This window comes from Ovis aries, chromosome 21 (assembly GCF_016772045.2).
Source record: "Ovis aries strain OAR_USU_Benz2616 breed Rambouillet chromosome 21, ARS-UI_Ramb_v3.0, whole genome shotgun sequence".
NCBI lineage: Eukaryota > Metazoa > Chordata > Mammalia > Artiodactyla > Bovidae > Ovis > Ovis aries.
The window spans coordinates 33421840-33437711 of NC_056074.1; the positions used below are offsets into that span (position 1 = coordinate 33421840).

A 15872-nucleotide genomic window follows, 5' to 3' on the forward strand; every position below is an offset into this window, starting at 1 on the left:
TGGCCTGTAGTTTTCTTTTTTGTGTGTGCACAAATCGATTTTAGAGCTAGGAAGGGCCATGGAAATTACCTCTTCCAAACTATACCCATTTAACTGTTGGGAAAAAACACACACACACACACACACACACACACACAATGTGAGAGTTTCAAGTTAAGTTTTATTTGGGACAAAATGAGGACCGCAGGCTGAGAGACAGCATTTCAGATGGCTCTGAGAAACTGCCAGGGAGGAACTGGGATATATAGAATTTTTGCATCTAACAACAGGTAGTTTCCTCTGTGCTCAGGGAATATCTCCTGGAGAAGGAAATGGCAACCCACTTTACTAATCTTGCCTGGAGAATTCCATGGACAGAGGAACCTGGTGGGCTACAGTCCATGGAGTTACAAAAAGTCAGACATGACTGAATGACTAAGAATTTCACTTTTTCTTTCCACCCTGTTGGAGAGGGAATTGTTCTTGGACTGTTCCTCAGCTGGAACTGGTCCATTTGTTTTGTAGGGTAAGGTTTATTTGAGTTGGGAGCCAATTCATTGGAACCTGTTCTTTGGGGAACTAGTTCTTGTTGGGATAGGTGGCCTAGTTGGAATTTTTTCATTTGTTTTTCAGGGTAAATTTATCTACCTGAGGTGGAAATTGGTTCATCTGTGCATCAGTACGGGACTTTGTGTTATTTGTGTAAGAATTTGCCTACATCTTTTGTGTTTTGGTGCTATCAAACTTATAAAAATGGGAAATATTTCATCTATCCTGAAGCAAAACTCTTTGGGGCATATATTAGATACATTAAGATCAGAAGAGCAATGGCCCCTGAATGGCTCACAATCATACAGTCTCACAGTTAGAAGCATTTTGCAAAAGAGAGAAACACTGATAACGAACCAAGGGGCTCCCTCGGTCATGATGCATCCAATTCTGTTGACTTAAAAAACAGTCATAACCTGAAAGTTGAGAGGTACGTTTTATTCAGTGGGAATTTTTAGGACTTCAAGCCTGGGAAACAGCATCCAAGTGACCCTCAAGAGAACTGCTCCAAGGAGTGAGTGAAGAAGCCAGGTTAAATAGAAGCTTGCAACAAAAGGGAGGTAGTCTGAACATCAAAAGTATTCTGTGAATTAAAGAAAACCAGATAGCCCAAGTTAAGGAATTTAGTGCTTTTCTATGTATGGGAAGATATAAGAGTCTGGGCTCACTGAAATTATTCCTTTCATATTCATCTCAGCTAGCTGGGGCCAGTGTCCTGTGTTTTTACACCTGAGTTCCTCCATGCTCACCGTAGGGAGTGGCTGCAGCTGATGGTTATGAGATCCCACAGGTATTCTCCTCCTTCCTGAATGCCCTGAGGGCTCAGAAGCTTATACTGGAGAGCCAGATTCACTGATGATTGTGAAATTCTTGTTTACTACATGGCAGGAAGTATTCCATTTCTCAATTCTGATTTCCCCTACAGGAGCCCCAGGTAATTTGACAATGGAGAGCTTCAGCTCCAGCTTGGGGAGCTCTGCCTGTGAAGGAAAACTCCCTTTACAAGGCATTTTGGACAAAGGCCACAGGTCTAATGGGACTGGGAAGTCACATTAGTGTGGCTTTCTGGCTGGCTATGTTTTGGTTTATTCTGGTTATTCTGGCAACATGCAGACATCTAGTACTAACTGCTGGAGCTTCTTTTAAGGTGCTCCACCCCACCCCACCCTCACCCACCCCTGCTTCTCATTTCTTTCTCCTCAAACCCTCTGCAAACAGGCAAGTGGCTATGGAAGCAATTGAGGAACTCTGAGCCAGGCTTACTCTCTGGTATGTTCTGAAGGTCCCACAGCCCACTGTGCCCCGGGAGCTACCACCCAGTTGAGTGAGGACTCTCCTCTCCTCTTTCTCCTTTAAGCTGAGCAACAGGACAATTAAAACTGTGTGGGCATGGGTCAGGCCTTAAAAGGCATTAGGGCATCTGCTACTTGAAAGCTCTCATGACAGGATAAGGGGGGTCACAGAACAGACCAGGCTACTGGCAGGGTGTCTTCCCCCACAGCAAGATTTCCATGTGCCATCTGGCAGATACCGGTTCAAGTAAAACACTGAGCCCAACCCCCTAGCCACCACTTTCCTGGCAGAACCATAAGGCAGGCTATTCAGCCTGTCTTTCCTCTTACCTTCACCTCTTTACCCTTTGGTGTTAAACAAAGGGGAAACCTAGTCATCCTAGGAGAAACCTGCCTACATCTTTGAGCTATAAATGTCCCATTTGGTCTTCTCAGGAAGCCTCCTCTCTGTTGTCTTTTAAAATGCCAGTTTTAGAGAGGGTAAAGTAATTTAGAAGTTGGCTTGTAATTAGAAAGGTAATTAGAAATCCTAAATTCTCTTCCTGCAAAAATTCAGCTGACTAACCAGATGAGCTTGACTTGTTCCATGTGGCAGTAACCCCATTTTAGTACAACCTTTTTTGTAAACCAATCGGTTTTACATTGCTGTACCTGACTCAGGGCTGAAATCTTGAAATAAGAAGTGAGGCCTCTCTATTTGTGTGTTTGTATGTGGTGATGGAAGTTTATTGAAAAGCTAGGTCACTCCCAAGTAAAATAAGTAAGATACTGAAACATTACTGAACACAGGCTTCCTTTTACAGAAACTAAAGATATTTTTGACTATTAATGAATGTTTGGTGCCATCTTGAAATGTTCTCTAAGAAAGCAAATACTTTTAGAAATTATCACTGGTATTTATGCTCACCAATCTACAGAATGCTAATATAAAGGTCAGCCAGCTCATGTTTGCTGAAGGAAAGTAGGATGTGTGTTTTCAGTAAAGAAGGCATGTAGAATGGAATTGCATTTTATTAAGTAAAAAGGAAGTAAGTCTGACTTAGAGGTGACTCAGTTCAGTTCAGTTCAGTCGCTCAGTCGTGTCCAACTCTTTGCAACCCCGTGAATTGCAGTACACCGGGCCTCCCTGTCCATCACCAACTCCCCGAGTTCACTCAGACTCACGTCCATCGAGTCCGTGATGCCATCCAGCCATCTCATCCTCTGTCATCCCCTTCTCCTCCTGCCCCCAATCCCTCCCAGCATCAGAGTCTTTTCCAATGAGTCAACTCTTCGCATGAGGTAGCCAAAGTACTGGAGTTTCAGCTTTAGCATCATTCCTTCCAAAGAAATCCCAGGGCTGATCTTCTTCAGAATGGACTGGTTGGATGTCCTTGCAGTCCAAGGGACTCTCAAGAGTCTTCTCCAACACCACAGTTCAAAAGCATCAATTCTTCAGTGCTCAGCCTTCTTCACAGTCCAACTCTCACATCCATACATAACTACTGGAAAAACCATAGCCTTGACTAGACGGACCTTAGTCAGCAAAGTAATGTCTCTGCTTTTCAACATGCTATCTAGGTTGGCCATAACTTTTCTTCCAAGGAGTAAGTGTCTTTTAATTTCATGGCTGCAGTCACCATCTGCAGTGATTTTGGAGCCCAAAAAAATAAAGTCTGACACTGTTTCCACTATTTCCCATCTATTTCCCATGAAGTGATGGGACCGGATGCCATGATCTTCATTTTCTGAATGTTGAGCTTTAAGCCAGCTTTTTCACTCTTGTCTTTCACTTTCATTAAGAGGCTTTTTAGTTCCTCTTCACTTTCTGCCATAAGGGTGGTGTCATCTGCATATCTCAGGTGATTGATATTTCTCCAAGCAATCTTGATAGAGGTGACTAAGTTACTTCTAATGATGACCAAAACAAGTGATGGCTACAGAAAGGTTTGTGGAAAGTGACACTGAGGAAAGAATCCTGCTTATGGTACAAGTTTTCTGATGATGCTGAACTACATTTGTAACAAATTTTAAGTTCTTTACATGATTTGCTCTGTATTTGCCTTCAAACTCTTTGTTACTTTGGCTAAGTAAATCACTATTGTTTCACAATGACCTTTGACCCATTGTGTTTTAAATTTTTTAGTTTCTTTTGACAAAACTTCCCCAGTCAAGTTATAATAAAGTTCTTTTGACCTCTAGCTAACTTTAGGATGCTTCAAAGAGCCCCTGAAACACCCCAAAGGGAGATATTAAACTAACTGGGTTCACTTATATATTAAATTACATGGGAAGTATTGTCAAATGAGTAATACATCTTCTTAGGTTATATAGTGTGGTAAATGGTACAGGGATTCTACATACTATGTGGAATTCTGATATGTCCTGGTAATATACTATCAATCATAATTCTAGTTATCTGAAAGTTGCATGTCACAACAGTAACTGGGTTGCTTTGCCAACTGCACTGTCATCAGGCTTAAACATGAGTTCTTAAGTCTTTTGTTATTATAGACAGTTATGGTTTCGCTGTGATGCCTTTGCAAAAACTTTTGCATAAATACAAGTTTCTGACTTTCTGACCATAGTGCTGAACTGAGTGAGAAATTGAAGAATTCTAATGGGAAACCTGATGGCTTCATAAAGCTGTTAACCAAAAGGATTAGTTACCTAGGATAGGACTGAGTGAACTGGTAAATACTGTCATAATTTTTGTGGTTTCCATCTAAAAATTACTGGTTGAAATCTATATTTTCCAGGTGTAAGACAAACCTTCTCCTTAAACTAATTATGACTTACAGTAACTTGGTAAATTTTACCTTTTGTGAGCAGAACTGAAACATTTACCTTTTTTCCCCCCTAACTGGTTGATCCTGCCAGTAACATATGCTTGTCTCAAAGATTCAGCCATGCGAAAGTATGTGTGGCCAGTACAATGAAACTGCAGACAGCTCATTAGATCAATTACGGTTTCTTTGGCTGCTCAACTATTGCGACTGGATTACGACTGGTTATGCTGATCACTGTCTGAATTTGTTCTTTGCTGTGCACCGTGTCTCCCTATGCACTATGCCATTGTCAGTGTTATCAGCTGCATTACTTACATCCTGTCTAACGTGTAAGACTGTTGTTTCTGACAGTAATCAAAGTGTAATCAGCTCTCCAACAAAACGCCTATGGCTAAACATCTTGAGAAAATAGATCATTTTTATAACATAAAATAACTGTAATAGTGTGATTCTAGGTATGGGAAGAAGCAGCAAGGGAAAATGTCTTCTGGATTATAATTAGAATCCAGAGAATCTTTAATTATTGATGGGGCCTGGTCCAAAATTTAGCAATGGGCATATCAAGAATTTTTGCTTGAACTGGGATGAGTCTTCCAGCACCATGGGATAAAAGTTGATCATGAAATGTCTCCCAAATATTGGTCAAATTCCTAACCAAGAGGGGAAGACCTGAGAAGTGCAATCAGCAGTTTCAGCCCTCCAAGATGGGCCAGCAAGCCCCGAGGAGGCAGAATACCTGCCATCTGGCGATCATTAGACTGAGGCTACTCCCTATGGTGAACCCTGAGGAATACAGGACCACAGGCCCCAGATGGCTGACACACTATCAAGCAAACGATTTTAATGAGCCCTGACTCTTGCATCTTCCCACACCTAGAAAAGCACAATTCTTTAACTTAAAATGCTGCCTCCTGGGTTTGAAGTTCAATATTTCCAAGTCTATAGGAATAAAGTAGGGACTTTCAAAGGGAACAAAGGAAGACAAGTCTCAACATTTGGGACACTGGCACTGGTGGTGGACACTCTGAAAAAGATCCATCCGACATAGCAATTAGAAGAGTCATTGCCCCCTTTCCCAAAAGACTTTGGAATGAACTTGGACAGTGGGAAATTGTTTCAGGGAAAAATCAATTCCAACTCCAGGTTGGAACTGTTTATTTGACCCACTTTTCATTGCTTTTGTTATCATAGTCATGCATAGTGGCCTGCCTCAGAGAATCCTGCCCCTCTGCCTGTTAAAGGTGACTTTGTTCAGGACTCTGTCCACCATAGATGGCAGAAAGGGAGAAATTATCACATTCTCTGCCTTAGTCTTACCATTTAGGAGGGATTTGCAAGATTAATGGTCTTTTTACTTTGTTTCCTCACCTCCCCCCATCTCTGATCTATAAAAGAGCCTAGCATCCAAACCCGGATAAGATGGTTATTTTGAGACAATAGTCTGCATCTTCTCAGTCTCCTGGCTCTCCAAATAAAGTCATAGTCCTTGCCTCAACACCTTGTCTCCAATTCATTGGCCTGTTATGTAGTGAGCAGAGCAAGCTTGGACTCGGTAGCAGCAGGAAATATTCCATTTCTTATCAAACAAAGAAATTCTGATCCTGAGAGCTTATGTATCTTACTCAAGATCGTGGAGTAAGTTCACAGCAAAATTTGGACCCAAGTCTTCTGACTCAGAGGCTAAAGTTCTTTATTAGAGCTTCAGAAATAGTGGGACTTAGCCCAGGTTTGATTAAGACAAGATCCCAGTACCACCTGATTTTCACGACAGTTTGAAGAGACAATCAAGAAACGTCCAGCTCCAATGCCAGCCCTTCTGTGGAGGCTTCTCAAACTCTCTGTTGAGAGTTACTCTATGTCCCCAAGCAATCACTGTCAGTATACCTCATGACGTTCAACTTTTCACAAGTATCTAGTTCCCTGCTAGATTATAGACCCCTTGCTAGTAGGGATCTTTTCTTATGCACCAAGTCTTGTATTTCATAGGTGCATGTCAAGGAGGAAAAAAAGGAGGAATGAGATCATCTTTAGTTGCGGAATCAGATGGAGCTGGGAGGTAACTGAGCTCATTTTGTTGTTGTTTTTAGCTGTACTGGTTCTTCATTGTGGCAAATGGGCTTCTCTAGTTATGGCACTTGGGCTCCAGAGCATGCAGGCTCAGCAGTTGAGGCTCACAGGCTTAGTTGTTCATGCATGTAGGATCTTAGTTCCCTTACCAGGGATAGAACCCACGTCCCCTGCACTGGAAGGCAGATTCTTAACCACCAGACAACCAGGGAAGGCCCTAACTGAGCTCTTGTTCGTGGTAATTTTGTTCCATATCATAATGAATTCATGCCAGAACAAGGTTCAGACTCATTCTGGTCTTACTCCTTTTGACCATGCTGTTCTAAGAACCCATCTCACAGAGAAAATAACAAAGGTATAGTAACTGTCAAATTCTGAAGACAAGTGATGGACTTCAGAGGTGCTTGAGGTCTCTTAGGCTAGCACAGAGTAGGGATACACCTTGCCTGAAGTTCAGGACTAAGCCACAGTCCCATTAGCCTGTTGGAACTTTCACCACCACACCCTGTGATTCTTCTGCATTCTATTACTTAAGAAGCTCACAGGAGTGGTTAAACAGGGAGCGGTGTGAGCAAAGTGACAGAAAACTCAGTCAGGCACTGTTGGTTCTATTCCAAAGTAAACGCAGACCAGAAATCATGAGTGTTTCTCCAGGAAGGACAGATACAGAAAGTATAAAAACCATGCTCTGCGGTAAAAGAATACGTTATATTCTTCCCATAGCCTATTCCCAACTGACCAAACACATCCCCTGTTCCCATTAAAAAAAAAAAAAAACCCACCCAACCACTGCCATCTCCAAGGTGACACGAAGGTTCACAGTGACTTCCCCACCTCTGGCTCAGCCACTCAAAGCAAAGGACAGTAGCCTTGGTTCTAAGAGAGAGGACTAGGTTTCTCCCTCATTGAACGTGGGAATGGGAATTAGAGGACCATGGAAGAGACAAAAGTGACACTTATTACACACTTGTTCTAGTTAGCTCCTAGACATTTTTGGATCATCCTCACAAGATCCCTGTGAGGTAGATGTTAAGGTCCCTTTTTAGAAGGAGGCGTACTGAGATTCAGTTGAGTTTAGGGGACTCAGCCAAGGTCTTTGACTTTTGAGTAGACTGTTTTTTTCCATTGCCAATAGAGACAATTTCAAGACTTAATGCATCGCCCCCACCCCCGCCCCCATGGAAGAGAATAACATCTGGTCTTTTTGGTAAACACAGTAGTGATGGTAGGGCACAGAGGGCGTGCTGGGCAACATCACTCAGCCACAGGGATGCCTGGTTGCAACCGCCTCTCAGCCTTTGTATCCACACTACATGCAATACTTGTTTTTCAAGTAAGCTTCAGTGATACTTCCCTCTGTAACCTTCCTCCTCTTTCCCTCAGGCTGGAGTCCTCCCTTTATTGTCAAAACACTGCGCACTGTATTAAATAGTGAATATATGTGTCACAGTAACGAAATTACCCTTCTTCAGCAGTTTGACGTTACTGTAGGCAAAGCCCTCTCCTGAAGATTGATGAAATCCATTTTCAAGAATAAAGAGGAGACAGGGCACCAAGACAATTCAATGGGGGAAAGAAGAATCTTTTCAACAAATAGCAGGGATAACTAGGTATGCAAAATAATAAAGCAGCCATACCACGTGCCCAGGGGACAGCCAGAAATACTTAATGAACAGCATGATATACCCTCAAATTATCTTCCATTTTCTTTTCCCTGTTCCTGCAACCACATACCTGTACACGTGTATACAAATACCTGGGATGTTCACTGCTACATAAAATAAGATCGTATTATAAGTGGTCTTTTCCATCTTTCGTGTCTCCGCCAACAGAACCTCATGGAAAGCCTTACAGAAGAACAGGCGTAACACTAATTCATTCTTGACAGTGGTCACATAACATTCCATAGTGAAGACTATTCCATGGTGAAGCAGAGGTCCAGGCTGTAACAGCTGGTAGTCTATGCATCTATATACTGTCATCACAAATTTGAGGAAATTAGCTTTAATGCTCCCCTTGCTGTGGATGCCAAGTCCTTGATTCTGCTAATTTTGAGAAAGAAAATGAAATTCATTTTTTCTGTTTCTTTTTCTGATCCTCTCACTCACGTCCATACACCCTTTTCCTTCACAATTCCTACTTTCACCATCTACAATAGAGGGAAAGATTGGATTTGTTTTAAAAGGCACTGCATTAATGACAGGCAAATGGCGCTATCCCTGGCTTCTCCTTTCCTCTGCACCACTGCCCCACCTCTTAGGACTCTCCTTTCCTTGCTCCCAACTCTTCCCCACTCTCACCTCCTTTTCTTCTTTTGACAACTTCTACCTGTCAATTACCTTCAATGAAAAAGAAAGAATACAGATTGGGGGAGATGGTTAAAAACTAGGAGTATAAGGAAAGACATGAAATTCCTTTTCCAGTGATCTCCGCATGAAAAGTAGTTAGCTTGATTTCCAGCTTTAATTCAAAGCTACTATCCTTCAAAACATTTAACCCTCCCTTCATACTCCCATTTTATCTCGTGTGATATCAAAAGAGAATAAACATATTAAAAGCAAGGGAATTAGTGGGAAGAAAGTGAAAGTTGCTCAGTCATGTCCACCTTTTTGCCACCCCAAGGACTATAGAGTCCATGGAATTCTCCAGGCCAGAATACTGGAGTGGGTAGCCTTTCCCTCCTCCAGGGGACCTTCCCAACCCAGGGATCGAACCCAGGTCTCCTGCATTACAGACAGATTCTTTACCAACTGAGCTATCAGGGAAACCCATCTTTATGGAACCACTTTCTAATGTTTTCTTATCTGTAGCCTTTCCTTAGACTGAAGTCTTTTACAGGATTCTGTGTATTCAAGGACCCTCACCCCTTAAGTGTTTACCATTTAATGTTTCAGAATTTTTTTTAAAGCTGGACTTTTCAAGGACTTAGTCTATCTGAATAGTATTGTACAAATTATTAGAAGTCTACATTTTTACTGTTCTGTTTGAAATTACTTCATTTCCTCTTTTTCAAGATTGGACCCATCTTCTCTCTCTAGACAATCTATAACGTAGCTAACCTAATAACCTATTGGGCTTCCCAGGTGGATCAGAGGTAAAGAATCTGCCTGCAAAACCAATACAGTATGTTAAAGTAAAATAAAGTTTAAAAAAAAAAAAAAAGAATCTGCCTGCCAATCCAGGACACGTGTTCAATCCCAGGCTGGGAAATGCCCTGGAAAAGGAAATGGCAACCCACTCCAGTAGTCCTGCCTGGGAAATCAAACGGACAGAGGAGCCTTGGTAGGCTGTAGTCCATGTAGTTGCAAAAAGAGTTGGATGTGACTGGACAACTAAACAACCACCTATTAATTTGTGTTCTTTAAACTTTTTTATATTGGAGCACGTGATTGTTTCAGGTATACAGCAAAGTGATTCGCTTCTGTATACACAAGTCCTATTCTTTTTCAAATTCTTTTCCCATTTAGGTTGTTACATAATATTGAGCAGAGGTCCCTATGCTATATACAGTGGGTCTTTGTTGGCAATGACTTACTGATTTGTTAATGAAATTTCCCCTGCTCCTCTCCCCTGTCAAGTCAGGATACTTGGCCTTCCACGAAGTACACAGTAAGTTAAAACTGGTTTCTCCAGACAAGGTGCAGGTCCTAGGATCCATGGGTGTGAATTTTTAAACAGGTAGACGGGAAGGGTGAGGCTGGACAAACTGGATGGGCACCACTCAAGCAGACAAGAACTGTCCCCATTTAGGGTTCCGCTTTTCAGAAAAATGGGGAAGGGCAAGGAGGATTTGCAAAGGTGGCTTTCTGCACCCTGATTAGGAAAGCAAAGGAGTGTCACAGGCTTGATCTGGAGAGGGACAGGGTTAAACATTACATGAAAATGGAAATTTTGAAAAATGTTTTCCAGTAGAGGATTAATAAAGAATGAGAAGGGGGCCTTCCAGTTGTGGCATAGATAGGCAATTCCTCTCTGCAGCCCCTGCCCCCCTCCCACTCCACAATAAGCATACCACTAGACAAAGTTACCAAAACCACCTATTTCAAGGAACTGGAAATTGGCCAAGGTAGACAATAAATGGTAAAGCTGTGGTGACTGTTAAGGTACTTGTTAAATAAGGTCCTGGAATGTCGCATGGTGAGCCCCAGTTTGACAAACGCCTACAACAGAACTGAAATAGAAAAACTGGTCACCCACAGGACCTGAAAGAGCACATTGCGGGGGGGGGGGGGGCAGGCTGTGGGCAGAGGGGCAGGACTGTGACACACGCCCTTACTAGGGTCCGCAGATGGACTGCTTCAGATGAGTACGCTTTGCAGGCTTCTCATCCGAGGGGTACACTGTGGGGAAGGCCCTGGGACGTCAGATTGTTTATCACTGTGACTCAGCAGCTGTTTCAAGAGTGTGCTCACAAGAGGTTAGTGTCAGTTCAAAGCCCCTGCAGGCCACCTGCCACACAAAAGGTGCCGAGGCAGTGATGTTATGGAAGAGCTCAGCTAGACTCTCAACAGCAGCATTTATTAAGAAATGATTTAGACCTTCAGGTAAGAATGGTGGGAGACCGCAGCCTTTTGGCTACACCCTAATGGGGTCCCCTTCACTCAGTCCACGTGACTTAACTAAGAATTTTTTTTTAATGTGGACCATTTTTTTTAAGCTTTTATTGAATTTGTTACAATACTGTTTCTGTTTTACTTTTTTTGCCACATAGCATATGGGATCCTAGTGCTCTGACCAGGGATCAAACTCCAAGCAAAATATTAACCACTGGTTTGCAAAGGAAGTCCCCCTCAGTCCACGACTTTTAAATAAGGTGGTGCTGGCCATGAAAACAAGTCACTCGGCTGCCTGGACAGACACAGCTCCTGATGGTGATGGGGGCAGGCTAAGAAATGTTTGGCTTCACGGGCTAAACATGGGAATGAATGCTGGGCAGTGAGCAGGGGAAATAAACGCACAGCTTTGCTAGCCTGCGGTCACAGTCCCAGCTGGGTGAGCAGCAGGCCAACCAGGAATTTAACAGGGAAAACCCTAGAAATGAGTTACAGAACAGTTGCGATAAAGCTCTCTGCCTATCTCTGGCTGAATGACAGGCTTTGTCATTCTACCAGATTTGAATGACCTTATACTTAGAGTGGCACATAAAAATCCTTCATTTTTCAAAATAGGTGAAAAAACAGTATTTTCAACAGAATGTCTTTACAGTGAGATTTATTATCAATTAACATTCTTACCGTGTCTCTTGCACATTCTTCAGTGGTCTTTTCCTTACTAACGTGTAACAGCTCCGTAGCGGAATATCCATATCACAGCTCCTGCAGACGTCTTCCTGAACAGTTTGCCTTCTCATTGTTTTATATGTAAGATGCTTATGCAGGTGACTTTCTCTTTTTGAAGTCCCTCTTTTACCCTTATGTTTAGGAAGGCTTTTCTATTCTAAGATCAGGAAGTATTTACCCATCCTCTGTTCCCTCCCTTCTATTTAAAAAAAGAAAAAAAAAATTAGCTGCCTCAGATCTTAATTGCAGCACTGATTTTCTAGATGTGGCATGCAAACTCTTAGTTGCACCATGTGGGATCTAGTTCCCTGACCAGGGATGGTACCTGAGCCCTTGCATTGGGAGCTTGGCGTCTTTGCCACTGGACCACGAGCGAAGTCCCCCCACCCTTTTATTTTACCCGTGCTTTTAAAGCCTTGGACTTCCCTGGTGACTCAGATGGTAAATAATTTGCCTGCATTACTGGAGACCCAGGTTTGACCCCGGGTTTGGGAAGATCCCCTGGAGAAGGGAACAGCTACCCACTCCAGTATTTTTGCCTGGGAAATCCCACAGACAGAGGAGCCTGGTGGTCTGTAGTCCATGGGATCACAAAGAGTCAGACGTGACTGGGCAACCAAGTTTCACTTAAAAAAAAAAAAAAGCCTCAGAGCAAGTGTATTCTCCTGGGCTTGTTAACTCACTGAACAGATAAGACTTTAGTGACATAACACAGGTTTGTTCTATGAGGAGGGGCTCTTTCTTAATACAGCTTACAACTCGGAAGCCTCAGTCATGGATCATGTTTCCTACAGAAACAACCATTTATGTCTTCATTCAGCCACCTAACAGCTGTTGCCTTACTGTTTAGGTATCCTGGGACTTGATGGCGAACTTCAAGGGCCATGCGCTCCCCGGGAGCTTCTTCTTGATAGTTGGACTGTGGTGGTCAGTGAAACACCCACTGAAGTACTTTTATCAAAAGGAGAAGAGCAGCCAACTGATCCATCACTACCAGCGTCTCGAGATCATTGAAGCTGCAATCAGAACTTTATTTTCAGTCATCGGTAAGGTTGGGGGTCATCTGACTCAGGGAATTCTCATCAAACCCAGGACACATAAGCCATCTCATGGCCCCTGTGAAACAAGTGTCTCCACCGGTAGGGGTAACGGAGAATTTTTAGTTGGGTGCTAAATATCCTACCACAGCATCCACTGTGCATCAGGCTTCGGTAGGCTGACGCCTGATAGCACCTTTGCTGTTGGTTGTTTAGTAGCTACGTTGTGTCTGACTCTTTTGCGACCCCGTGGACTGTAGCTGTGTGGCTGCATTCCTATTGCTCTTTGTCCCTCTAAGGAACAACAGAGGCATGTGTCTGCAGATTCCTTGGCAAATACCTTTCACGGAAACAGCGGCATCCGAGGCAGCGACATGGGTCCACAGGGCCTTGGCCACCCCCACCTGTCCCTGGGGGTCACTCGGCCGTCTGTTGGTCCTGGAGCGGCTATCCCCTCCCTGACCTCCATTCTCGTTTCCCTGCAGGGATCCTGGCAGAGCAGTTTGTTCCTGACGGGCCCCACCTCCACCTGTACCACGAGGACCACTGGGTAAAACTCATGAACTGGCAGCACAGCACCATGTACCTGTTCTTTGCAGTCTCGGGCGTCGTGGACATGCTGACCTACCTTATCAGTCACGTCCCCCTGGGGCTGGACAGACTGGTTATGGCTCTGGCCGCCTTCAATGAAGGTAACAAAGTGGTATGGATGGAGATTTAGAGGAACTGGAGCACAAAAGATCAGAAATATTGCGAACTTAGTTACCTTCCCCAGAAAATCCCACTCTCTGAACTTGAAAACCCTACACAGGACCTGATCCTGTGCCCTGGATGGTGCAAATGAGAGACCCATAAAGCAGTCCAGGAAAGTATGGGATTTTTAGCCGAAGTCAGGTGGTGTCAGTGGTAAAGAATCCGCTGGCTAATGCAGGAGATGCAAGGGACACAGGTTCAATCCCTGGGTCAGGAAGATCCCCTGGAGAAGGGAATGGCAACCCACTCCAGTATTCTTGCCTGGAGAGTCCCATGGACGGAGGAGCCTGGCAGGCTACAGTCCATGGGGTTGCAGAGTTGGACAGGACTGAAGCAACTTAGCACACTGGGCATGGGCTCCTTCTGCCTGGCCGTGCGGCTCCTCCACACACCATCAGGCAAGGGGGTAACCCTCTGGTTAGGGGAGAAGGGCTCTGCATCTCACCCTGATGCAGCGCAGTCACTGTCTGGCTCCGTCAGAAGGCCCACCAGCAGCCAAGACACAGTTCCTAGTGTAACTCATGTTAACTGGGAAAGTGCAAGCGTGTCGTGATCCAACCCCATCATCTGCTTCTGTACTGCAGGAAGAACTGAATAAAGGCTGAAGGAGGGTAAAACTGGATTTCAGGTATACACACACGACTTGTCACACATCAGCGACACCTCACCGTCCTGTGATGTACCCTACCATCTCGGTGAAGAGATGTTAAGATTCATCCTGTGCTGCTTACACACTTACACACACACACACCCTGCATCAGAGTTGCCCCCGAGCGTTGTGTGAACTGGCTTCCTGAGTGCTGGAAGATCCAGCTTTCACGCAGACATTTCCCAATGAGGCTGAGGTCAGGAGGGGCTGCTCGGGCCTGACGGTCTCTGCTCCACGCAGGCTTCCTCTTCTATTACCACGTGCACAACCGGCCGCCGCTGGACCAGCACATCCACTCCCTGCTGCTGTACGCTGTATTCGGAGGCGCCCTCAGCCTCTCCGTGGAAGTAGTCCTTCGGGACAACATCGTGCTGGAACTCTTCCGCACCAGCCTCCTCCTCCTGCAGGCCACCTGGTTCTGGCAGGTAAACCCATGCCCCTCACTTGGCGCGGGCCAGGATGAAGCAAGTGTGCTGAGCAGGCCAGGAGAGGCAGCACTGACGCACCACGCAAAGGGGCTCAGGGCCCGCTTCTCTGCCCACCCATGACCTGTGACACCTTAGCCGTCCACGTCCTGCTGATGCATAAACAAGTGAGAGGCTGAGGCTGTCCCTGACCGACCTTCCCAGCAGAGCTACTAATACTGTTATCAGACTCTTGCTAAACTGCTCATCTGCAACGTGGGCCCTGAAACCTTAAGCAAGGCCGCACTGCACCCAGAGCTGAGAGCAATTCCCTGTACAGAGGCCACTCAACACAAGCAGAGGGGTGGGGTGTGAGCTGTCTGGGTAACTGCAAACACTCTGACGGGCTCGGGGGCTTCATAGGCCCAACTAACAGCAAGGCTGGCTCCCCTGTTTTAATCCACCAGATTGGGTTCGTGCTGTTCCCGCCTTTTGGAGGCCCTGAATGGGACCAGAACAGCCACGACAACATCATGTTCGTCACCATGTGCTTCTCCTGGCACTTCCTGGCCGCGCTCTGCATCGTGGCCGCCAGCTACTCACTGGTTTACTGGTAGGTCCAAGAGGAGGTGACTCTTGTCAAGTGTGTCCTCCTAACCAACCCTGTCCTGGAAATGTATCACCCCACACTGTTCTAACCTCCAGAGACCACCTCTCCTAACTGAGCAGTGCAAACACCCACCACTTGATGAGGGCCAGGCATACACCTACTTCTGGGCAAGGTACTCTGTGCCTGCACACGAGGGTGATGAAATCTGAGAAGACACAGGACCTGTCTGGTCACAGAGATCCAACAGACCCAGGTTTTGAAGGCAGTTCTGGTGGGTTTTAGGCCAGAGGTCTGACAGGAGCAGCTCTGCATCAGGACTCTGTGCTGGTTCACTCGGAGCCCATCACCTAAGCGCTGGGTACAGGCACACGTGACCCTCAGGTGAGACGCCACAGCAGCAGGCGTTCACTACGGCACTGGTCTCCAGGCCGTGAGAGCAGCTCCGAGTGCCAGGCACTGCCTGTGCCCCGGCACTCTGGTTACAC

At 45.0% G+C, this 15872-nt stretch overlaps 1 protein-coding gene across 4 annotated transcripts in view; it reads left to right on the forward strand.

Annotated features, from left to right (window-relative positions):
• Positions 1-15872, forward strand: part of TMEM45B (transmembrane protein 45B) — a 30056-nt gene that overhangs the window by 10114 nt on the left and 4070 nt on the right. For 2 of the 4 annotated variants that reach the window (XM_027959908.3, XM_042237976.2), the window contains exons 2-6: positions 6575-6644; positions 12785-12980; positions 13457-13663; positions 14614-14798; positions 15245-15390. In XM_027959908.3, the coding sequence (XP_027815709.1) occupies positions 6579-6644; positions 12785-12980; positions 13457-13663; positions 14614-14798; positions 15245-15390 (800 nt within the window). In that variant the 5' untranslated portion in view covers positions 6575-6578. The remainder of the gene's footprint in view (positions 1-6574; positions 6645-12784; positions 12981-13456; positions 13664-14613; positions 14799-15244; positions 15391-15872) is intronic. The other 2 variants (XM_060404274.1, XM_042237977.2) reach the window with 1 other exon arrangement.